Source organism: Malus sylvestris, chromosome 4 (genome assembly GCF_916048215.2).
Source record: "Malus sylvestris chromosome 4, drMalSylv7.2, whole genome shotgun sequence".
In the NCBI taxonomy this organism is placed as follows: Eukaryota; Viridiplantae; Streptophyta; class Magnoliopsida; order Rosales; family Rosaceae; genus Malus; species Malus sylvestris.
The window spans coordinates 27821539-27846477 of record NC_062263.1 but is presented as its reverse complement, the minus strand read 5'-3'; the positions used below and the strand labels follow the sequence as shown (position 1 = coordinate 27846477).

The following is a 24939-nucleotide window of genomic DNA, read 5'->3' as shown; positions in this document are numbered from 1 at the left end:
TTCCTAAATCCTTTTAGAGTAGGGAAAACTAGCTTATTTCCTAATCTTAAATTTGTTGGGATTATGAAGAAAAAACAACCTATTTCTCAATTCTTATGAAAAATAATCTGTGCACGTTCCTTTTATCTTTCCCAAAACATCAATTAGAAACCTAAACCTATTTGGCCTTGTTATTTTGACTAGCCAAATCACAATTTTGGTAAGTGGTGTAGACTTGTTCCAAGAAAATACCGATGACTTGGCACGAATTAAAAAAAATAAAGTGATAGAACGAACGTACTGCTCCACTTTTCTTTGTTCCCTATAAATACCACAACGCCCTGCTGCACTCGACCATACCAGCTTTCAACTTTCGATTCACCTCACCACCCACCTTTTTTCATAAAACACAAAACATATATATTCTTTTGGATTTGTAGATCACAATAGCATATATTCTTTGCTTAATTCGTGTAAAGCAAAGCAGAAGAACAAAATGCTGCAGAATATCGTTGAGAAGCTCACAGGCCACCAGCAAAATGAGAATCATGGAAAGATCAATGGGACTGTGGTGCTGATGAAGAAGAATGTTTTGGACTTCAACGACTTCAACGCTTCTGTTCTCGATCGCGTGCATGAGTTGGTCGGCCAAAGGGTTTCTCTGCAGCTCATCAGTGCCGTCCATGCTGATGATTCCGGTGAGTTTATCTTTTCATTGCAAGATTATACAGTTTCTGTGCATGGTTAGGGAGAAAATCGAATAATTGATAGAGTTTTCATCAATCCTAGAGATCATTTGAGGTTTGTTTTAGATTGGTTTAAGATTTTAGTCTTTGCTCTCGATCATCGTTTCATTTTTCTTCTGGTTCTTTTTCTTTGATGCATTATTTATGATAAGATTAAGATTGTTTACTCACTCTCCCTCTTTCTTTGGTGGATTGGTTGCGTTATTCATTCTGACATGAACTTTTCTTCTTCTTTTTTTCCCAATAATTGATGGAGTAAATGCTATTTAATTTGTTTAAATACGCAAAATTGATTAAATTGCTTACTCTCTAATCCAAGTAGGCAACATCTAATGATAAAACTTGCATTTGATAGGCAATGTGTCGCGATCAACTTCATGTGTCAAAAATATATCATTGAGATTGAAAATGAGATGAAATTCTGATATCAACGGTTTTCATTTGCTTTGAGAGAGTTTCTTCGATCCTCGCAAAGTGAAGAACTGGTTTGGGGTTGCTTTTTCTTGTTTTTTTTTTTTTTTTTTTTTAAATTCCGCCCCTTTTATACGGCTGAGAATGGAAACAGCTTTATGACATATCTTCAAAGAAACGACCTCGATCACAATAAGTCGGTCTATTTTTTTTCTTTTAACTTTTGTGGTCTAAAATCTGAGTAAAAAGATAACAGTGTTTGCTTCCATTCCTGAGGCTTTTATTCTATTTTACTTTTCATTGCGTTACACTGTTTAGCCCTCTATGGTCCGGCATGGACCGGACCGGAGACCAAGTCATATATTTGGATCATGAAATAAGATCGTATGTTAAGAATCAGAATTAAAATATTAATGGTGCACAACATAAGGAACTATATTAATTGGTCAGTGATGTTAAAGAGATCATCTTTTGTAAACTACATGATGTATGCTGGTTAATGGTTGGACTCCTTTAAATCATTAAAAAATAAGTTCAACTATTAACCGCGACATTATTTGTTTGATAAAAGATGATCCAAAATTTTCAAGACCCTGACATTTTCCTATTTGGGGTCTCTACCATTTGGAATAATTAGTCTAGTTGTAATTATGTCATGACTGCTTGATAGGAATTCGAAATAGTTGGTTAGAAAATTGGTGTTGGTTTAGTTCAAAAAGTGACATAATTAAGCTTGTGAAAAATAAGATAATGTTTTTTAAATCATGGTTATTAGTCATTCCATTTGTTGTTTTTTCATAGTGGCCATGTCATTAACTGATTAGACAGGTACGTTAATCTTACCTTTGAAAGCCAACTATCAGTCTAAACTAGGTTAATCACATGATGGTGTATGGGAGAAACTAAAATACTTATTTGAATCTTTTCGATCTCTTTAAAAGTTGAATTGTCATAACTTGGCTACCAACTAGTCCTTTTTTACAAAAAAATTAAAAAAAAAAAAAAAAAAAAAAGACCTACCAGTCTAAGCCACCAGTTTAACCTGAAAATGAAGCACCGTGCAACTGGACATGGCTTTTAACCCTTTTTGTTACTATGGTTTTTAACTTTTTACCAGATCCAATTCCTTTTTTCTTTTCCCTTGAATATTCTAATAAAACAACTTTAGAGTTGTTCCTAATAAAATTTGAGCACAAGAATATGTGAGTTAGGTAGGTTAGTTGTACATGATAGTGTGTTAATCCCCTTGCGGTCAAGTTCAAATTCCATTCTCTGTAAATCAAAGTAGTATAAGTAAAAGATGAAAAAAGAACTCGAGCATACGAACTTGGTATATTTTCTTGAATGATAAATTAATTTTTGACTAATTGATATATGAATTTTGTAGAAAATGGATTGAAGGGGAAGCTTGGACAACCAGCTTATTTGGAAGACTGGATTACCACAATCACACCTTTAACAGCAGGAGAGTCTGCATTCAAGGTTACATTTGACTATGAAGAGGAAGTAGGAGTTCCAGGAGCTTTCTTAATCAAAAACAACCACCACAGTGAGTTCTTCCTCAAGACCGTCACACTCGAAAATGTTCCCGGTGAGGGCCGTGTACACTTCGTTTGCAACTCTTGGGTTTACCCTACTGAAAAATACACCAAAGACCGTGTTTTCTTCGTCAACAAGGTAACGAATGATTTGCACGTTTCATAGTATCTGCTGTAATTTTTTTTTTTTTTGGTGAGGTTGAAAATATATGGTATCCTAAGCTAAAGACTAAAAGTTCATGCCTGTATGTTTGTGCAGACTTATCTTCCAAGCGAGACACCATTGCCATTGCGAAAATACAGAGAAGAAGAGCTAGTACACTTGAGGGGAGATGGAAAAGGAGAGCTCCAAGAATGGGAAAGGGTTTATGACTATGCTTACTACAATGATTTGGGGAAACCTGATAAGGGTGCCAAATACGTCCGTCCTATTCTTGGAGGGTCTAGTGAGTACCCTTACCCTCGCCGTGGAAGAACTGGCCGACCACCAACTAAGACAGGTTAGCCATCTGCAATATTTTCTCTATTTTTTTGGAGTTACTAATGAGAATCCAAAGTTAATCTAGTTTTCGGTATCTTTAGAGTTAATCTTTATTAAGAAGTGTAAATTTGATATTCTAATATGGAATTTAATGAACTGATGATGTTATAATCACTAAGAGTTTTCTGATCTTATTGTAACAGATCCTAACAGCGAGAGTAGTCTGCCGCTTATTCAGAGCTTAAACATCTACGTTCCAAGGGATGAAAGATTTGGACACTTGAAGCTGTCAGACTTCCTTATTTATGCCCTGAAATCCATAGCTCAGTTCATTAAACCGGAGCTAGAATCCTTGTTTGACCAAACTCCTAGCGAGTTTGACAGCTTTGAAGATGTGTTTAAGCTCTACGAAGGAGGCATTCCATTGCCTGAAGGTTTATTGAAGGATATTGGAGACAACATCCCTGCGGAGATGCTGAAGGAAATTTTCCGAACCGATGGTGCACAATTGCTCAAATTCCCAACGCCTCAAGTGATCAAAGGTAACGAAAACATTTTGAATTTAGAGGCTTACAATACTAACAATAGGCTACGAAATATTGCACTTTTTTCTTTAGTCTAAGTTCTAACTGTGATGTTTTGATTTGGCGAAGAGGATAAGTCTGCTTGGAGGACCGATGAAGAATTTGCGAGGGAAATGCTGGCTGGAGTGAACCCTGTCAACATTGCTCGTCTCCAAGTAATCTTCGCATTATCTTTCGCAGATTTTCTGTAATGATAATGAAATAAATGGACACAAGACTCCAACAAAACGTTCTAAATGTCAAGTTTATTTTCGCTTCATCTCTAATCATGCATCTTATTGAATTTCAGGAATTTCCGCCAGCAAGCAAGTTAGATCCAAAAGTTTACGGTGATCAAAACAGTACAATAACCGAAGAACATATAAAGAACAACTTGGATGGACTAACAGTGGATGAGGTAAAATATTTTATTCGGATTCGTTGAAAGAAAAAAAAAACTGACAGTATGCTGTTATTTTGCAATTAGATTGTGTTGGTTCTGTATCAAATTGTATGAGGTGAAAATGAATTTGGTTGAACAGGCACTCAAGGAAAACAAGTTATTCATACTAGACCATCATGATTCACTGATGCCGTACCTGAGGCGGATAAACTCAACTTCAAACAAGATCTACGGTAGTAGAACTCTGCTGTTCTTGCAAAATGATGGAACTTTGAAACCATTGGTGATCGAGTTGAGCTTGCCTCATCCTGACGGAGATCAATTTGGTTGCATTAGTAATGTCTACACACCAGCTGAACAAGGTGTGGAAGGTTCCATATGGCAACTGGCTAAAGCTTATGTGGCTGTCAATGACTCCGGAGTCCATCAACTCATCAGCCACTGGTTGAACACTCATGCAGTGAGTGAGCCAGTTGTAATTGCCACAAACAGGCAACTAAGCGTGGTTCACCCGATTTACAAACTTCTGCATCCTCACTTCCGTGACACGATGAACATCAATGCATTTGCGAGGCAAATCCTCATCAATGCTGGCGGTATTCTTGAGACGACAGTTTTCCCAGCTAGGTATGCCATGGAGCTGTCATCAGTTGTGTACAAGGATTGGAATTTCACTGAGCAAGCTCTCCCTGCAGATCTCATCAAAAGGTAAACAAAAAATCTATACTTTCAGACTTTGAATTGAATAAATCAAGAGAGAATCAAGGTGCATAAATAAATAGTGGTGTACAAGGAGAAAATGGGGAGCGGAAATTATTTACCTTTGTAATAATATTCATTTCTTGTTCTAATCACATTGCCTTGGCTTTGATCAAAACAGAGGAGTGGCAGTTAAGGATAAAAATTCTCCACACGGCCTTCGCCTACTGATTGAGGACTACCCGTATGCTGTTGATGGGATTGAAATCTGGTTTGCAATAAGAACATGGGTTGCAGACTACTGCTCTTTCTACTACAAGACCGATGATATAATCCAGAAAGACGCCGAGCTCCAATCCTGGTGGAAGGAGCTAGTAGAGGAAGGCCACGGTGACAAAAAAGACGAGCCCTGGTGGCCAAAATTGCAGACTCTCGAAGTGCTAGTTGAAATCTGCACAACTATCATATGGACTGCTTCTGCCCTCCATGCAGCTGTCAACTTCGGGCAGTACCCTTACGCCGGATACCTTCCCAACCGCCCTACTATAAGCCGAAAATTCATGCCCGTAAAGGGAACTGCTGAATACGAAGAGCTCAAGTCCAACCCCGACAAAGTGTTCTTGAAAACAATCACTGCTCAGCTGCAGACACTGCTTGGCATTTCCCTCATTGAAATTCTGTCGAGGCATTCTACTGACGAAGTGTACTTGGGGCAGCGAGACACGCCCGAGTGGACAGCAGACGCTGCGCCATTGGAAGCATTCGACAAGTTTGGAAAGAAACTGGAGGAGATTGAGGAGAGGATTACAAGTATGAACAATGACGAGAAGTTGAAAAACCGCGTTGGACCGGTGAAGGTGCCTTACACTTTGCTGTTTCCTACTAGCGGAGGGGGGCTTACTGGCAAGGGAATTCCCAACAGTGTCTCAATTTAAAGCTTCTGTAGTTTTAATTATTAGTTAATTAGTATACTAAGCAAAGGTTAAATATGATTCTTTCTTTGTGTGATATGTTAGAAGTATGACCTAAAAATTGTGGGTGGAATAAAAGCCATGTAAATACATTGGCTAACTGTTCAACATATATTATAATGTATTACTGTAAGATCCCACATTGCCCAGGAGAGAGATCTTTATATGTATATTATCATCCCTACCTAGCATGAGGCCTTTTGGGAGCTCACTGGTTTCAGGTTCCATCGGAACTGCGAAGTTAAGCGAGTAGCACGCGAGAGCAATCCTATGATGGGTGACCCACTAGGTAGTTCTCGTGTGAATTCTCAGAAACAAAACCGTAAGGGCGTAGTCGGGGTCCAAAGCGGACAATATCGTGCTACTGTGGTGGAGCGAGCCCGGGATGTGGTGGACCCCGGGTCAGGATGTGATAATTTGGTATCATAGCCAATTCATGGCCGGAAGTGTGCCGACGAGGACTTCGGGCCCCTAAAGGGGGTGGATTGTAAGATCCCACATCGCCTAGGGGAGTGATCCTTATATGTATATTCTCATCTCTACCTAGCACGAGGCCTTTTGGGATCTCACTAGCTTCGGGTTCCGTCGGAACTCTGAAATTAAGCGAGTAGCGCACGAGAGCATTCCCAGGATGGGTGACACACTGGGAAGTTCTCGTATGAGTTTCCAGAAACAAAACCGTGAGGGCGTGGTTGAGGCCCAAAGCGGACAATATCGTGCTATGGTGGAGTCGAGCTCGGAAAGTGGTCCCGCCCGGGCCGAGATGTGTCAAATTGGTATCAGAGCCTAACCCTAGTCGTGGTGTGCCGACGAGGTCTTCGGGTCCCTTAAGGGGGTGGATTGTAAGATCCCACATCACCCAGGGGAGTGATCTTTATATGTATATTCTCATCCCTGCCTAGCATGAGGCTTTTTGGGAGCTCACTGACTTCGGGTTCCATCGGAACTCCGAAGTTAAGTGAATAGCGCGCGAGAGCAATCTTATGATGAGTGACCCACTAGGAAGTTCTCGTGTGAGTTCCCAAAAACAAAACCGTGAGAGCGTAGTCGGGGCCCAAAACGGACAATATCGTGCTACGGTGGTAGAGCGGGCCCGGGATGTGGTGGACCCCGGGCCGGATGTGACAATTACATAATTTGTTCTCTATATAGATTCAGTAAGGCATACAATATTAGCATAATAATTATGGACAACCGTAATAATGTTTTTTTAACTTTCTTTTTCGTTATTAATAAAATTTCATTCGTACTGTTGGGAGTTGAAAAAAAACCTATAACAATGCTATTAACCGCAAAAATCGAGTCGAAGTGATATGTTTTTACCCCAAGTAAATTACAGACCTTATTCTAATAAATTTCTTTGAGAGGAAACAACATATTGTATAGGTCTTTTCGATTTACGTTGATAAATAATTTCATATTTTGTCATATTTTGATGAACATTTTACTCTCAAACAAAGTTAATAAAAGGTCAGAAACAATTTTTCTCAACTGAAGTCAATTCAAACAATTTTTTCTCTCCAATTAAGGTCAATACCTCTTAATTAAAAAAAGGTCATTGTTGAGCTCTCCTTATAAGCACAAAACGTTAATGACTTAGTAATGTTAAAAGTATTTCGTGACTCTAAGAAAATTATCCCATGTAAATATGCTAGAATTTGTAATCATCCATCAAAGTAATCAACCTAAAGCTCAGTTTTTATAGTAGCTCTTGTAGCTAGTTTTTGGACCCTTATAGGTTACTAAAAGAACCACCTCACTCTCAGCTGCCTTGCATGACAGAAATCGGATACCCAAGCGTTATCATTCTCTGAATGCTCCTATCTCATCTGTTTCAAAAACAAAACAAAAATCTTTCACAAGAGAGAACCAATTGCAAAAACACAAACACTATAATATTGAATTGTCAACTGCCAATATAATATTGGTTTAAATTTGTCTCAAACTCTCACCATTCTTTAATCTCACTCCATACCATAAGATAGTCCTACACCTTCTTGCGAGAGTCCAACACAAACATTTGTCTTGTTATATTGGATTATGTGACTACAGTCGAGTTGCAAGACTTCAAAGATAATAACATATATCTACTGGTTATTGGTTAATTATTACTTAGGTAGGTGAAAACCCTGACAAGTCCATGAACTCGTTTTACACTTTTACTTGACTTGGTCGAGTCGTCTTATACCATGTGGCTTGACTATAAATTTTAATATAAAACTTGTTTGAAAATACTTTTAAAATGATTGAAAGTGTTTCTAGAGAAAATAATTTTTTGTTCCAAAAACATTTTAAATGTTTTTTTGGCTTGACTATAAATTTTAATATAAAACTTGTTTGAAAATACTTTTAAAATGATTGAAAGTGTTTCTAGAGAAAATAATTTTTTGTTCCAAAAACATTTTAAATGTTTTTTTGCAAAAAAACACCAATTACGTGCTTCTTCCAGGAAACATTTAAGTGTTTTTCCATAATTTACCTTCATTTTTATTAAAAATTGATTCCAAAAATATTTTTACCAAAACGCTTTCAGCTATTTTTAAAACACTTCTGATCGAGCTCATAATGTGAAAGCTATGATTATCGTTATTAAAATTTAATTTAATCAGTAAATTAATTTGTTTCAGAAAAGCTTTTTTCTGCAGCTTCATAAATTAATTTAATCAGTAAAATTTAATTTAATCATTGATACAAGTGGGAACACAACTTAAAATATATATATATTCTGCAACTAGTTCATCCCTCTTGCATGTAAACTTCTAGTTTTCCCATTTGACATTTTGATCACTTCCAAAAATCTCTATATTTTCTGCTATATTCTAATGCAGAAGAAGAACCTATCTATGTGCCGCCGAGGTTTTCTAAAATAAAAACAAATAAAAAATAAAAACCTACCTTTGTGGACTCTTAAGCATTTTAATCTTTGATTCAGATATCGTTTTGTGGTGAAGGCATGCATCACTCACAGAGACACTTGATTCTTTCTAAGAATAAAAAAAACCCATATGAGATTTGAAAATACTGTATATATATGACAGATTAGTTGAATTTGTTTATCAATACAATATTTTTACACAGAAGATTTTATGGTAGGTGGAGGATCACAATTGAACCCTTAAACGGGACAAAATATGAATCCATGATGTTGAGTCTGACAATGAAATAAAGAACCAGAATGAATTTGTGGATTAGCATGATTGGGTTGAATAGATTTATCAGAAATTTTCGAATGTGGGGGCCATGGAGTATCAATTATGTGTATTAAGATTATTTCTAATTTATAACACTTGAATTAGTAACTGTGCTTACGTGAAAAGGTTTTGTAGAGGTTGGAAATTTGGGTTAAAAAGTTTAACCATATTATGTGTTTGTGGTGTATTTTAATCACTAGAGAAATAGAATTAGCAAACTAAAGCAGATAAAGTTTAGCCTTTGCTAGTCTTTTCATACAATCATGAAAGAAAGAAGACTTTCCTGTTATCGTCTGCTTAGAGAATTTTGCTATTGCTGAGTCAATATTTGTTGGTTTGGTAAAATGGGTTGAAGGTACCTTGAAATTGAGCCATCATTTTCTGATTCAAATGCCAAATTTGACACAGAACTGTAAACAATTGTGAGTGATCAATCATCATCGTCATTGAAAGTTTAGACTCTTATGATATGATCACCAAAAAGAAAAGGGTGGGTCTTTAAAGTTGGTGAATTCAAAGACCTCACGTTACTTTGTTGGGATTTCTTCATTGACTCTATTAAAATTGGGTCTGCGGGGAATTTGAATGCATGGCCTTCTTATGTTTTTTTTTCTTTAAGGATGGGGTAATCACCGATCATCCCCATAATCTTATTAAAATAAAAAGAGAAATACAAATTAGGTAAACAAAAAACCAAACCTCGTTGAGGAAAAAACATAGGAAATAATACAGCTGGGAATCAAAAATCAAACCCAATTACAAAGAAAACATATTATAAAAATCATTTAAAATGATAGTTGATAGAAGAAGGATCATGAATATAAGCAGAAGTTGCACATGAAGGAACGTTGGACCACTAGTAATATGCATGATGATCTGCACCAAAGTTAGTTAAGGCATCGGCCACACAATTGCCCTCGCGAAATACGTGAGAAACAAAAACACACCAAATGCATAGGCAATTGCTCCCATCAACACACAAATGCAAAGGAATAATATAACTAGGAGAATTAAGAAGTGAATCACCGTAGTAATCATATAGTCACCTACGTTGGTCCTTCTTATGTGTCTTTGACGTATGACTAACATGTCATAGAAGTTTCTATTTAAGAACCTTTAAATTGACTAGATGTACGAGAAAACTTTTCGTGTGACAAAAATATTAATCATATCGTCAACACATATTACAACATTTTGATTAGTGGATTACTAAGATGTAGCATATCCTCGTACTTTATTTTTAGATATACCATATTGAAAACCTAAACTTATGTTATAGTTTATAACATTTGAATTAGTAACAACGCTTGCATGATGGATGATGTGACTGGATACCGCAGGTATTCTTTTAGATATTGGAAATTTGGATTATAGAATTTCACCATAGTATGTGTTTATGGTGTATTTTAATCACTACATATATAGAATGAACAAACTAAAGCAGATAAAGTTTAGCCGCCTTTGCAAATCTTTTCATACAAAATCATGAAAGAAAGAAGACTTTAGGGGTGGGTTCAAAAAACCGAAAATCAAACCGAACCGAAACCGAAAAAACCGAACCGAACGAAAAAACCGAACCGAATTGAAAAAACCGAACCGAACCAAATTCTTTTTGTTCGGTTCAGTTTTAGTGATCTAGAAACCGAACTAAACCGAACCGAACCGAATTAATTAAATTAATTTTTTTTATTTAATTATTTGTTTTGGGTATTATTTTCTAAACCCAATTTGTAAGTTAAAATGTGCTAAACCCAATGTGTTGCCAAACTTTAAGCTCAAAATATTTAAAAAAAGGCCTATAAAAACTGTAAACCCTAACCTATTATTTATCCCTCATATAAGGTTCCGGAACCAAACCTCCTCCAGAAGTACCTACATCCATCTCCATAGCACTGCCTACTTCTGCCCTAGCTTTCTTTTCCAAATCTACTCTCATATAACATGTAACAGAATCCATAAACATTTATTTCGGATAGATTACTTGGGTAATTTGTGATGGAAAAGAATCTAACACACACTAAATAAATCCACCCACGCATTATTTTTACTAATCAAGTTGTCAACATGCAATTACAAGCAAACAACCTTGATCTTTGAACAACATCATACAATTTAACTTTTCTAAGTCATTTGTACGATTTTTGTATTGTGAGGTTGTTAGTTTGGACTTTTGAAAACTTGATTGATGATTTTAGTTCAATTTTAAATGTTTATTTTCATTGTCTTTGATTCTAGTTAGAATGCTTATGTTATGATTGTGTTGGATATGTTAAAATTTAAAATTTCAATGTTTTTCATTTTTTTTTTTTAAAAAATCAAAAAACCGAAACCGAACCGAAACCGAACCGGAAAAAACCGAACCGAAAAAAAAATAAACCGAACCGAACCGAACCGAAATTTCGGTTTGGTTTCGGTTTTGGCAAAAAACCGAACCGATTTAAACCGAACCCACCCCTAGATGACTTTACTATTATTGTCTGCTTAGAGAATTTTGCTATTGCTGAGTCAATATTTGTTGGTTTGGTAAAATAGTTTGAAGTTACCTTGAAATTGAATCATCATTTTCTGATTCAAACGCCAAATTTGACACAGAACTGTAAACAATTGTGAGTCATCATCATCATCATCAATATAAGTAGAAACTGCACAGGAAAGAATTGGACTAATATGCATCATAATTTGCACAAAAATTAGCTAAGGCATCGGCCACATAACCTTGCGAAATATGTGAGAAACAAAAACACGCACATGGCTAATATGCATAGGCAATTGCTCCAATCAACACACACATACCAAGGAACAATATAACTAGGAGAATTAAGAAGTGAATTACTGTAGTAATCATATTGTCACCCACATTGGTCCTTCCTATGTGTTTTTGACGGATGACCAACGTGTCAAAAAAGTTTCTATTTAAGAATCTTTAAATTGATTAAATGTACGAGAAAATTTTTTGAGTGATAAAAATATTAATCATGTCGTCAACACATATTATAATACTTTGATAAGTGGATTACTAAGATATAGCATGTACTCGTAATTTATTTCTAGATATACCATGCTGAAAACCGAATTATATAATGTCACCGACGGTTGAATTTGTGGTGTATTTTAATGGAAGAGGATCCTCTCTTGAGCTCAGGATGGAATCCTTCTGACCAACTCATCTAGACCGTTCAAATTTAATCTAACGGCTCTAAACAAGCAGGCATTCTAAAAGTTATAATAATTGTAACTGTTAGATTAAGTTTGAACGGCCTAGATAAGCTGGTCAGGAGGATCTTCATCCTGAGCTCAATAAAGGATCCTCTTCCAATTTTAATAATTGATGTGTTTTAGGCTTTTTAGCTTTTGCAAGCCACTTTATACAAAGTCTTGAAAGAAGAAAGTGGAAAAGATGACGACTGGCCCATAAATGGCTGTTTTTTAGAGAATCTTTATTGAAATCTGTCTATATTTGTCGGTGTGGAACATGAGGGAATTTAGGGTAATCGCATAAGGCAATTCTCTCAGAATTAACGATGTTAAGTATTAGAATTTGAGCATCTAATTCAAAACGAATTGTCTTTAACACTTTTAATACTTAGTGAGATTAAAATACAAAAGATCATATTTTTTTATAAAATTAATCGAATCATTCATGTGATCAAGTAGTCCGATTAAAGATGTTCCTTGGTAGGTAGAGTTGAAGTTTCTTCGAAATGACCGGTAAACTATAAGTCAACCTTAGAAATGGAAGAACACAGAATAACTTGGTGAAGTTAAAAGACTTCCACTTTCTCCCACTCAAGGCCAAAAGACGTAAATCAAGATTTCTAGGACAGATTCCAAGAGAAAGACTCCGTAGTGATTTGTGACAATTATACAATGTTATGTAATAAAATTTTCACAGTATAAAATTATATTATTGACAAAAAAACGTTACAATAGTACTATATTGATTTGTGTCAATGATATAATATTAAACGTAAACTTTTTACCATATAGAGTTATATTATTGACAAAATACACTACAATTATGCAAGTTAGTCTCAACTTCAAAAAATACTGGAAGACGCATTAAAAAATTTGGAGGGTATGTCTAAAACGCATTGAACAGTGAGCTTCCACTTTGCTATAAATCCCACCAACCCCTCTCACATTCTTCACACTTATCAGCGAAGTGAGATCCTCAAGCCCTTTTTCTAATATTACTTTTTCATATCTTGAAGCAGGCAATGATGCTTCGTGCTCATCTTAAGCATCTCAGTCCCTTGAACTCAGTTGTTGCAGCAGCAGCAAAAACCACCAATCCAGATCGTGCCACGTCAGTCAATGGCAGACCAGGGTTGCTCCAAACGACTGGTCCAATGAAACTACTCCCCGCAGGTTTCTTGTGCATGACTGATGTGGCAAAATCTCAGCCGTTAACTGTGGTTTCATCAACTGCCAAGCCATCCCAGAACATCACCGTTGATCATCACCCAAAAGATGGCGACAAGAAGATCAAAGGGACGGTGGTGTTGATGAAGAAGAATGTTTTGGAGCTCAACGACCTCAAAGCTTCATTTCTTGATCGTTTCCATGAGCTGCGGGGTAAAAAAGTTTCACTGCAGCTCATTAGTTCTGTTAATTGCGACCCTGGTAAGAATTTTATTACTAATTTACTTATTTTTAAGTTCACATATTACGTGCATTTTTAGTTTTATAGTTCACTTTTTATTTAATTAGTTTATTAGCTTCAGTTCACAAATATTTGATATTATGGTGCCAAGTAGGTAAATTATTAGTAATGGTTCAGATTTTTTATTTTATTTTTTGTTACAAAGGAGGTTTCAAACCCTGAATCTCTAGCCTACTGATACTCATCGCCTTAGTTGCTCCGGTTTTTTGTGTTAAGAAAACAAACTTGGAGGAATTATAATCGAAAATTTTCGGCTTTTAACTTGATATGTTATTGTAGAAAATGGGTTGCAAGGAAAGGTTGGAAAGGCAGCATATTTGGAAGATTGGATTACCAAAATCACTCCTTTAACAGCTGAGGAGAATGCATTTGACATTACTTTCGATTGGAACGAGGAGATTGGAGTCCCGGGAGCATTTATAATTAGAAATGAGCATCACAGTGAGTTCTACTTGAAGTCTCTCACACTCGAAGATGTTCCTGGCGAAGGTCGAGTCCACTTTGTTTGCAACTCGTGGGTGTACCCTGCTAAAAAGTACAAAAAGGACCGTGTTTTCTTTGCTAACAAGGTAAACAAATTATGTTTTAGCTGATAGACTGCTTTGTTATGCTAGAAATAATGAGAAGGTTCGTTTCAATTGCTCAATAGTCTCCGGTACAGCTACACGTAGGGTTTACGAATTGTATGCTGAAGTAACCAATTGAACTATAAATTTGCGCAGACGTATCTTTCAAGTGATACACCAGTGCCATTACAGAAGTTCAGGGAAGAAGAGCTCGAAAACTTGAGAGGAGATGACGATGATGAAAAAAGAGAGCTTGAGGAATGGGACAGGGTTTATGGCTATGCCTACTACAATGATTTGGGGAAACCAGATAAGGGACCAGAATATGCGCGTCCAATTCTCGGAGGGTCTAGTGAGTTTCCTTATCCTCGCAGAGGAAGAACCGGAAGACAGGCAACTGAAAAAGGTCAGTCAATTTTCCCTATCTCTCAGTCAGTCAAATGAAAAAAACGTGTTTGATATGACTAATTTGCTATAATCTTAACAGATCCTAAGAGTGAGAGCCCCATGATGCTTATCATGAGCATATTTGTATACGTTCCAAGAGACGAAAGATTTGGTCACTTAAAGATGTCAGACGCGATTGCTTATGCTGTGAAATCGCTATCTCAGCTCGTTAAGCCTGATGAGCTAGCAACTCTAGTTGCCACCCAAAACGAGTTTGGAAGCTTGAAAGATGTACTTAAACTCTACGAAGGAGGAATAGAGTTGCCAAAGGGTTTACTGAAATCTGTTAGGGATAACATCCCTGTAGAGACAATCAAGGAACTTTTTCGAACTGATGGTGAAAAATTCCTGAAGTTTCCCGTGCCTCAAGTGATCAAAGGTATAACTAAGTATATGATGCAGCCACTTTCTTTTGTTAATATGAGTTTAATGACAATTTTCGTTCTCTTTGGGAAATTTTTATTAGCTTCCATGTAAGACCTTACTTTCGATGTAACGTCTTTCTTTTGCCTGACTGGTCTTTGAATGATTTGTATTAGAGGATAAATCAGCATGGAGAACTGATGAAGAATTTGCAAGAGAAATGCTGGCAGGCATAAATCCTGTTACAATTCGCCGTCTCCAAGTAAGCTATTGTCTACATTTGTTTTGAAGAATATGGGACTCCAGAGATTTTACATTTGGACTATATTAACTTCGACTTTTCATCCCTGATATCATTATTATTTACTGAATAAACTGCAGGAGTTTCCGCCTGCTAGCAAGCTAGATCGAAAAGCATATGGGGATCAAACTAGTCGAATAACCAAAGAACACATAGCTCATAACTTGAAAGGACTCAGCATAGATGAGGTAATACTATTGAGTAGTTTGTTTCGAAATTGAGTTTGAACCAAGTAGTCCTGAGGTTGCTTTGCAAGTTTGCAGCCTTTTAGCTCGTTATATCATATTTGAAATAATTACTGAAAATTACTTTCTGCAACAGGCAATCGATAACAACAAATTATTCATATTAGACCACCATGATTCAATAATGCCGTACCTGAGGCGGATAAACGCAACTTCAACGAAAACATATGCAAGCAGGACACTCCTCTTCTTACAAGATGACGGGACTTTGAAGCCATTAGCTATTGAATTAAGCTTGCCGCACCCCGATGGAGATCAATTTGGTTGCACTAGCAACGTCTATACTCCCTCTAGCCAAGGTGTCGAGAGTTCCATTTGGCAACTTGCTAAAGCTTACGTGGCTGTGGTTGACTCTGGTTATCATCAGCTCATCAGTCACTGGTATAGCACTCGAAAAAAGCCTAGCAAATAAGTTCATAATTTTTTTTTTTCCAAATGAAACTTTAAATGTGTTCTTGTTTTGTCGCAGGTTGAGAACTCATGCAGCGATGGAGCCATTTATTATAGCAACAAATAGGCAGTTGAGCGTGCTTCACCCGATTCATAAACTCCTTCATCCTCACTTTCGTGACAATATGAATGTAAATGCACTCGCTCGACAAGTTCTCATTAACGCTGGTGGAATACTAGAGGCAACACTCTTTCCTGCAAAGTTTTCAATGGAATGGTCGTCTGCAATGTATAAGAATTGGGTTTTTCCTGAACAAGCGCTCCCCGTAGATCTGATCAAAAGGTAAATCTTATGACAGTAACATTAATCATATGTGCATTGCCATATAGAAACAAAGATGATAGCGCTTAAGGTAACTAAGTATCTACCCCTTGCTTTGTTCAGAGGAATGGCAGTTGAAGATTCAAGCTCCTCACACGGCGTGCGTTTACTGATAGAAGACTATCCATTTGCTGCAGATGGGCTTGAGATATGGTCGGCAATCAAAACATGGGTTAAAGACTACTGCTCCTTCTACTATAAAACTGACGAAACCGTCCAAAAGGACTCGGAACTCCAGTCCTGGTGGAAGGAACTCCGCGAGGAAGGTCACGGTGACAAGAAAGATGAGCCCTGGTGGCCTAAAATGCAGACTCGAGAAGAGCTGATAGAATCGTGCACCATCATCATATGGATTGCTTCAGCCCATCATGCAGCAATCAATTTTGGGCAGTACCCTTATGGTGGATACCCCCCAAACCGGCCAAGCATAAGCCGACGGTTCATGCCTGAAGAAGGCACTCCTGAATACGAGGAGCTCAAGACAGACCCCGAAAAGGCATTTTTGAAAACAATGACACCTGAGCTGCAGACCCTTCTTGGCATGGCCTCAATTGAAATCTTGTCAAGGCACTCGGCTGATGAGGTTTATCTGGGGCAGAGAGACTCCGCAGAATGGACAACGGACGCAGACATACTGCAAGCTTCTGAAAATTTTAGAAAGAAACTGAAAGAAGCTGAGGAAAGCATGAAGAGAAAGAACAAGGATGAGAAGCTGAAGAACCGCGCTGGACCGGCAAAGATGCCATACACTTTGCTCTATCCTTCCAGTGAGGCCGGACTTACTGGCAAGGGAATTCCCAACAGTGTCTCAATCTAATGCTTCTCTTTTTTGTATCAGAATAAAACCAAACTTGTTCATGTAATTACTCTGCGGACAATGAATAAAATGGTCATCAATTCGCTTTTGTTCGCCTTGTCGTCCTCCATATTTAAATTTCACCGGAGAGCGATCAATGTACAAATTTCAACCTTGGATCCAGCTCTGTGCAACAAGCGGGGTGGCTTCTTCATCGCCGTCGTCCTCCTCCGTCTTCTTCAACACATGGGATACTCAAGAGTACGGATTAAAAAATGGCCCATTTTCCCCGATGTTTCGGAATGATCAGGCTACCGACAAATCGAAATGCTTCTCCCAGGCAAGTGGGAGACACAACTGGCAAGACTTAGAGCAACTCCAGCGGGAGCTGGAGCCCAATGGACCCGCGACAGAAATGACCCAATAGCCCTAGCAATCTGCTCCAGCCCATGCGGGCAATGGGGCTCTGGGGAAGGATTTGGATCCTCTCATGAGCTAATGGAGAGGATCCTCATGACCAATCATCTTGAGCCGTTAGATTTTTATCCAACGATAATAATTATAGCCGTTGGATTTTTATCCAACGGCCCACGATGATTGATCATGATGCTGCTCTCCATTAGCTCAGGAGAGGATCCAAATCCTCTAGGGAAGCCCAAGTGAGAGGCCCGGCTCGAATTGGTGGCCCGAGAGCTTGAGGCCACATGATGTAATGATGTCAGCTATATTATAAAATTAATAAAAAATATTAATAAAACAAATAAATAATGTAAAAATTGTAAAAATTAAAAAATATATGTAAACAATTAATAAAAAATCCGAAAAAAAATTTAAAAATTAAAAAAAAAGATTTAATTTTTCTATAAATGTCTTATCATTATCTTCCACCTTACACCATAATTTTATATTTTTTCAAATACTTTGGGTTGTAATTTCTTATTTAATGAAACATGGTACAACAAGATCGATTAAAAATCATATCCGAAATTTGAAATAAAATTATTTTTTATTATTTTATAGAATAAAAAATACTAATATTTTATTATCTATTGTCATGGCTATTCAGCTTATGGGTGAGAATGCAAAAAACAGTTACTGTTCACCAGAGGGGTTTAATTATGAATTGCCCTAAGGAACCTTTTCAACGCTGAAGTTGCTCTTCTGCATTCTTAATATGCATGTTCACACCTATTACATGTAAACTCTCTTCGCATTCCCATTGAAAATTTTGACCACTTACTTTGGAATTTGTATATCTTAATATTTTAGTTACAGGAGAACCTTCCTATGTACGACCAGGAAACAGAAAACAAAACCTCAGCCGTACGACCAAGATGCCTAAGCACCAAATTCAAAAGAGAAATCAAACCAAGAAGTCTAAAGAGGCAAAACTAATTCAATTAGGTATTTAAAAGATTTTAAGAGAGTTTACAAATTCAAGGGTATTGAATCAAGATTTTAAAAGAATTCATGGAAGTAAAATTTTAAAAGAGTTTATAAAACTCCATAGAAATTTGGATGTATTCAATTAGGATTGTAAAGTAGTTCATAATACTCCATGTCTATTTAATTAGGAATTGATTTTAAACTTATAAAAACTAATGATTTTGATGGATTTAAAAGGGTTTGAGGAAATTAGGCTGCTTATTATGTGGTTTAGCCGAACTCCCCCTTTCATAGTGTAAAAATATCAGTGTACTCAAAACAAAACAAAAAGCATTTGAGGAAATTCTACCAATGGTCCCTCAATTTTAACTTAATTGGAGCAATGGTTCATCAACTAAAAATGTGACAATTGGTCTCTTAAATCATCAAAAAATGCAACTATGGTCATTTTCATCAACTCTGTTAGAATTTCCGTCAAAATGAGTCACGTGCGTGGCACGTGAGGCTGAATCAAGGGGCAAGAAAATTGGAGCAATGGTCCCTCAACTTTAACCCAATTGAAGAAATTGTCTCTTAACTTTAACCTAATTAGAGCAATGATCTTTTAACTCTAATCCAATTGTAGCAATGGTTCTTCTAATATGACTCATTTTGACTGAAGTTCTGACAGAATTGACGAAAATGACCATAGATGCATGTTTTGATGATTCAAGGGACCAACGGTCACAAATTTTTATTTGAAGGATTATTGCTCCAATTAAGTCAAAATTGAGGAATCATCGCTAAAATTTTCTCAAATCCTTTTATTGTGTATTTAAGACTTAAAAATCAGACATCTCCCTCCTGATTTTGAATGAATTCACAGTCTATAAAACACCATCAAATTTCACGAATTTATAACTTTTTTAAAACCTTTCAAAATCTCAAATTGAATAGACCCTAATTCTTAATATTAGAAAAAGACTGGATGTTTAAGTATAATGTAATTGAGTCAACCCCCGGAAAAAGAAATAAATTTTGGATAGAATAAGTTGGTGAAGTGTAAATAAAGAAGACCACCACATGAGGCCTAAGACTGACCTGGACACCCAAGTCTATTTTTTATGAGTACTGGACGACTATATTGTACACGCGCATATATGTACATATATATAATCATCACGGGATGACTCAGTGGTTAGAGATGAATTTCAAATTTATATTCTACACGGCACGTTTTGAGTTCGATTCCCGGCATTAGTGAATTGCATAATGATGGCCAGAAAGAGGCTGAAATGCCTCTAAGTCTTTCAAGACCCCAGAAGAGTGAACTGATGTAGCAAAGCCACCAACTGGTCGTCTTTTTAAACAAGAATATTTACATATATATACATACACACGCATACATACATTGAACAGTGAACTCACAAATCCTATAAATGTACCACAATCACACATCCTTCTCTCACATTCTTCTCACTGAGTGAAAAGTTCAGACCTTCTACATATTTTCAACTTATAATTTTTAGTTCTTGAAGCAGACAGAGATGCTGCATTGCAAGTATCTCAATCCTTTGAGCTTCAAGGTGAACACACTTGTTGCAGCAACATCCAACACACCAGTTCTGTTGCCTATGAGTGCTATGAAATTGCCTGGTTTCTGGTCGATGACCGATGTCACGAGATCTCCTCGAACGTTGACTTCAGCTTCGGCAGCTGCCAAGGCATCCCAGAACACCACTACCGTTGATGATCCACGCCTCAGAGAAATGGAGAAAGAGAAAACCAAAACTGAGGCCGGTCGCGAGGGCAAGAAGATCAAAGGAAGAGTGGTGTTGATGAAGAAGAATTTTCTCGGTTTTAATGACCTTAAAGCGTCGGTTCTGGATCGTGTGCACGAGCTGTTTCGCAAAGGGGTTTCGCTGCGGCTCATTAGTTCTGGTGAGAATACAACTTTGTTCTTTTAGTTTACTTCTTCATTAAAGAAAGTTGCATTACATTTTCATACCAGAAGACCCTGAAAAGAGAAAACAGAACTTCTCGATTTTAAACAACGAAAAAAGCACAGTTTGGAGGTCTTATGGCCGAACTTTTTGAGTTTTTGAATTCGATCTGTTTTTGTAGAAACTGAATTGCAAGGAGAAGTTGGAAAGGCAGCGTATTTGGAAAATTGGGTTAACACAATCACACCTTTAACAGCAGAGGAGATTACATTTGACGTTAGTTTCGATTGGGATAAGAAGATTGGAGTCCCAGGAGCACTCATAATTAGAAATGAGCATCACAGTGAGTTCTACTTGAAGTCTGTCACACTTGAAGATGTTCCTGGCGAAGATCGTGTCCACTTTGTTTGCAATTCATGGGTCTACCCAGCTAAAAAGTACCAAAAAGACCGTGTTTTCTTTGCTAACAAGGTAAACAAATTATGGGATGAAAGCATGCAGTTCTAACTTCAAATCCAATTTAAGAATCAGTGTATATTTCTGTGCGACGACATAGTCATTTAGTTGTATCTCATGCTAAAAATACTGAAAACCGTCATTTCAATTGCGCGCCAGTTTGGGGTAATGTGTGCAAAAAGTAACGGATTGACTTGTGTATTTTGTGCAGACATATCTTTCAGGTGATACACCTGGGACATTAAAGAAATTTAGAGAAGAAGAGCTAGAAAACTTGAGAGGAGATAATGAAATAAGAGAGCTCAAGGAATGGGACAGGGTCTACGGCTATGCCTACTACAATAATTTGGGGAATCCAGACAAGAGTCAGGAGTATGCGCGTCCAGTTCTTGGAGGGCCTATTAATCCTTATCCTCGCAGGGGAAGAACAGGAAGACGACCAACAAAAAAGGGTTAGTCAATAAGAGTTCAGTTTTCCAGTCACTGCTCAACTTCGTTTTCTTATTTTCTGTCATTGACGGATGTTGTCTTTATAGATTGCGACACTGAGAGCCGGCTAAACTTTTTTATGAGCATGTATGTATATGTTCCAAGAGATGAACAACTCGGTTCCATAAAGATGTCAGATTTGCTTGCTTACACCCTGAAATCTGTAGCTCAGTTCCTTAAACCTGGGCTACCTTCTTGGCTAGCTTCTCAACTTGGTGGGAAGAAGGAGTTCGACAACTTTCAAGACGTACTTAAACTCTATAAAGGAGGAATAGAGTTGCCTGATGGTTTGATTAAATTTATTAGGGATAGGATACCTGCAGAGATGGTCAAGGAACTTTTTCGAACTGATGGCGAAAAATTCCCCAAATTCCCAATGCCTCAAGTGATCAAAGGTATATAGAATGTAGCATATAGTGGTTACATCTAAAATCTTTCCATTTTATGTGCCTTCACATGCCGGCGGCTTTCTTTTACCTGACTGGGGTCTCTAAATGATTTTATTAGAGGATGATTTAGCATGGAGAACCGACGAAGAATTCGCAAGAGAAATGCTGGCTGGAGTAAATCCTGTGGCCATACGTCGTCTCGAGGTAATCTTAAGCTTTAATGATAATGTCTACGTTTTTCATAGAGAAAATTGAACACTAGACAAGTTACATTAACATGAATTATCTACTCTCACTTGTCAGCGTGAATCGTTACTAATTCTGAATAAACTGCAGGAATTTCCACCTCTTAGCAAGCTTGACCGAAAACTATATGGGGATCAAACTAGTAAGATAAACAGAGAACACATAGAACATAACTTAAATGGACTCAGCATAGATGAGGCAATCAAGAACAAGCTATTCATATTAGACCACCATGATACATTGATGCCGTACCTGAGGCGTATAAATGAAACTTCCACCAAAATATATGCAAGCAGGACCCTCCTCTTCTTACAAGATGATGGGACTTTGAAACCATTAGCTATTGAATTAAGCTGGCCGCATGACAACGGGGATCAATTTGGCTGCGAAAGCGAAGTCTATACTCCCTCTAGCCAAGGCGTCGAGAGTTCCATTTGGCAACTTGCTAAAACTTATGTCGCTGTAAATGACTCCGGTTTTCATAACCTCGTCAGCCACTGGTATAACACTTTCATAGAAATCCTAGCAAACAATTTCGTAACAATTTTTTTTTTTTCTGAATGCATCTTGAGTATGTTCTTGTTTTGTTGCAGGTTGAGAACTCATGCAGTGATTGAGCCATTTGTCATAGCAACAAATAGGCAGTTGAGCGTGCTTCACCCAATTCACAAACTTCTGCATCCTCACTTTCACGACACAATGTACGTAAATGCAGTCGCTAGACAGATTCTTGTTAATGCCGGTGGACTCCTAGAGAAAACAGTCTTTCCTGAAAAGTTTTCAATGGAATGGTCATCTGCGATATATAAGAACTGGGTTTTTCCTGAACAAGCGCTTCCTGTGGATCTGATCAGAAGGTAAAATCTAATGAATAGTAACATCTATAGTTCAATGAATTTTGGGACAAAGTTACAGGAAGTAAGAGCTAAGAGACAATGTCATAGGTAAAAATTAACAAGAATGTTGAAAGCATTGATGGTAATTAAGTTTCTACCCTTTGCTTTGTTCAGAGGGATGGCAGTTGAAGATCCAAGCTCTCCACACGGCGTGCGGTTACTGGTTGAAGACTATCCATATGCTGCAGATGGTCTTGAGGTATGGTTTGCAATAAAAACATGGGTTAAAGACTATTGCTCCTTCTACTATAAAACTGACAAGGCAGTTCAAATGGACACTGAACTCAAGTCCTGGTGGAAGGAACTCCGCGAGGAAGGTCATGGCGACAAGAAAGATGAGCCATGGTGGCCTAAAATGCAGACGCGTGATGAGTTGATAGAATCATGCACCACTATCATATGGATTGCTTCAGCTCTTCATGCAGCAGTTAACTACGGCCAGTATCCTTATGGTGGATACTTCCCAAACCGACCAAGCATAAGCCAGCGTTTCATGCCAAAAGAAGGCACTCCGGAGTATGAGAAGCTCAAGACAAACCCTAACAAAGTATTCTTGGAAACATTTGCACCTCACCTGCAGACACTTCTTGGCATGGCCTTGATAGAAGTCTTATCAAGGCACCCGGCTGATGAGGTTTATCTCGGGAGGAGAGAAACCGCGGCATGGACAACGGACCCATACATACTGCAAGCTTCTGAGAAGTTTAGAAAGAAGCTGGACGAAATTGAGGAAAAAATTAGAAATATGAACAATGATGAGAAACTGAAAAACCGCATTGGCCCGGCCAAGATCCCATACACTTTGATGTATCCTTCCAGTGAGGCTGGACTCACTGGCAAGGGAATTCCCAACAGTGTGTCAATCTAATGCTTCTCTAATTGCAGACGCAGGTGTAGTCACATTGGATAGAGTAGATGTGCTCCCACTTATGCCTCAAATTCAAATCCCTTCCCCGCAGTTTAAATAAATTTCAAGTATGTTGCTTGTATCCAAAAAATAGTCTCTAGTCTGTATTTCACTCATCATATTCTTTGCTTGCTATATATAAATTTTTTTTCTCCAAATAATTCCAGAAAATTGTTCAATGTTGGTGTAGTGAAAATTTTTAATATGAAAACACTTGTTTGCTCTAACATGAAATAATTATTGAGGTCGTAATGAATCCAACTATTTAATAGCAATGGACAGAAAATTGTGTAACAGTTTTGTAGCAAGCAACCGAAGATCCTAAAAGGTGTCATATTAGACAATCTAAATGTTAAAATTTTGTCCATACATGTTTACACGAGTATATTAAGATGACGGTGGTTATTAGGTAAAGTGAAATATCTATCAACGAATCACACATGGCCAATATAAATCAGAAGACATAAACAAAGGATTTGGACAACTAATAAGAGACAAAAAAAGTGTCACTAGAGAATCTAATATTTGCTAAAATGTCATTCGAAAGTCTAATACTGCTAAAGCTTGTATAAAATTTTACTATAAACTAATCTAAATCACGAAAGAATTCGAACGCAAACGCGTAGGTTTGAAAAGATATCCACTCCAATTAACGTGAATACACGTCTGCTAAAAAAATGGTTGACGTTGCTTGAATCATAAACAATGCAAAAATGTCAATCCCAGAAATAGAAAACAATAAGTGGATTAAGTTGATTACGTCTCAGAGCATCTTCACATGCAGGGCAAGTAGCAACTAGGTCTTTTTCTTTTCGTTTTTTTTTTAAATGGAGACTATTTATAATATACATTGAATAATAATGAACTGCCTGGCCCTTAGGCCTCGTTTGGTGTTGAGATGGGCAAAATAACAGATTTTTTTAGGGAACTTTAACGAAAAGCTCCTGATACTGTTTACTTTAACGAAAAACCATATTTTTACACTAAAAAGTCAATCCTGGTACTATTCACTTTACCCTTTATTTTGTCCTTATCATTAAAACTCAAAGTTTTCAAGCCCTTTTCATTAGTTTTCCTTTTTTTTTATGGTAATGGTTACAGGTGTTGGAAAAT

General features: G+C 37.3%; 3 protein-coding genes across 3 annotated transcripts; all 3 read left to right on the top strand.

Moving 5' to 3' along the window:
- Window positions 1-320: 320 nt before the first annotated feature.
- On the top strand, window positions 321-5924 carry LOC126619026 (probable linoleate 9S-lipoxygenase 5). Its single transcript, XM_050287277.1, has 8 exons — window positions 321-677; window positions 2524-2813; window positions 2934-3174; window positions 3359-3697; window positions 3809-3894; window positions 4029-4136; window positions 4261-4829; window positions 5002-5924. The coding sequence occupies exons 1-8, from the start codon at window positions 476-478 to the stop codon at window positions 5753-5755; spliced, it is 2589 nt and encodes an 862-aa protein (XP_050143234.1). The 5' UTR covers window positions 321-475; the 3' UTR covers window positions 5756-5924.
- A 7193-nt stretch (window positions 5925-13117) lies between these two features.
- On the top strand, window positions 13118-17244 carry LOC126619021 (probable linoleate 9S-lipoxygenase 5). The gene is made up of 9 exons (XM_050287273.1): window positions 13118-13605; window positions 13925-14214; window positions 14368-14617; window positions 14699-15037; window positions 15198-15283; window positions 15403-15510; window positions 15644-15948; window positions 16037-16300; window positions 16403-17244. The coding sequence occupies exons 1-9, from the start codon at window positions 13200-13202 to the stop codon at window positions 17154-17156; spliced, it is 2802 nt and encodes a 933-aa protein (XP_050143230.1). The 5' UTR covers window positions 13118-13199; the 3' UTR covers window positions 17157-17244.
- A 2715-nt stretch (window positions 17245-19959) lies between these two features.
- LOC126619022 (probable linoleate 9S-lipoxygenase 5) lies at window positions 19960-23987 on the top strand. The gene is made up of 8 exons (XM_050287274.1): window positions 19960-20441; window positions 20625-20914; window positions 21111-21351; window positions 21436-21783; window positions 21896-21981; window positions 22114-22523; window positions 22617-22880; window positions 23034-23987. Exons 1-8 carry the CDS (start codon window positions 20048-20050, stop codon window positions 23785-23787), a joined length of 2787 nt encoding a protein of 928 aa, XP_050143231.1. The 5' UTR covers window positions 19960-20047; the 3' UTR covers window positions 23788-23987.
- Window positions 23988-24939: the final 952 nt, after the last annotated feature.

Excerpts from the sequence above, each read along its gene's own strand:
- LOC126619022 (XM_050287274.1), top strand. The coding sequence starts at position 20,048 with ATGCTGCATTGCAAGTATCTCAATCCTTTGAGCTTCAAGGTGAACACA. Across the intron at positions 20,915-21,110 it reads GTGTTTTCTTTGCTAACAAG|ACATATCTTTCAGGTGATAC; the intron begins GTAAACAAATTA and ends TATTTTGTGCAG. Across the intron at positions 21,352-21,435 it reads AAGACGACCAACAAAAAAGG|ATTGCGACACTGAGAGCCGG; the intron begins GTTAGTCAATAA and ends TTGTCTTTATAG.
- LOC126619026 (XM_050287277.1), top strand. The coding sequence starts at position 476 with ATGCTGCAGAATATCGTTGAGAAGCTCACAGGCCACCAGCAAAATGAG. Across the intron at positions 678-2,523 it reads CGTCCATGCTGATGATTCCG|AAAATGGATTGAAGGGGAAG; the intron begins GTGAGTTTATCT and ends TGAATTTTGTAG. Across the intron at positions 2,814-2,933 it reads GTGTTTTCTTCGTCAACAAG|ACTTATCTTCCAAGCGAGAC; the intron begins GTAACGAATGAT and ends ATGTTTGTGCAG.
- LOC126619021 (XM_050287273.1), top strand. The coding sequence starts at position 13,200 with ATGATGCTTCGTGCTCATCTTAAGCATCTCAGTCCCTTGAACTCAGTT. Across the intron at positions 13,606-13,924 it reads TTCTGTTAATTGCGACCCTG|AAAATGGGTTGCAAGGAAAG; the intron begins GTAAGAATTTTA and ends ATGTTATTGTAG. Across the intron at positions 15,284-15,402 it reads TTACAATTCGCCGTCTCCAA|GAGTTTCCGCCTGCTAGCAA; the intron begins GTAAGCTATTGT and ends AATAAACTGCAG.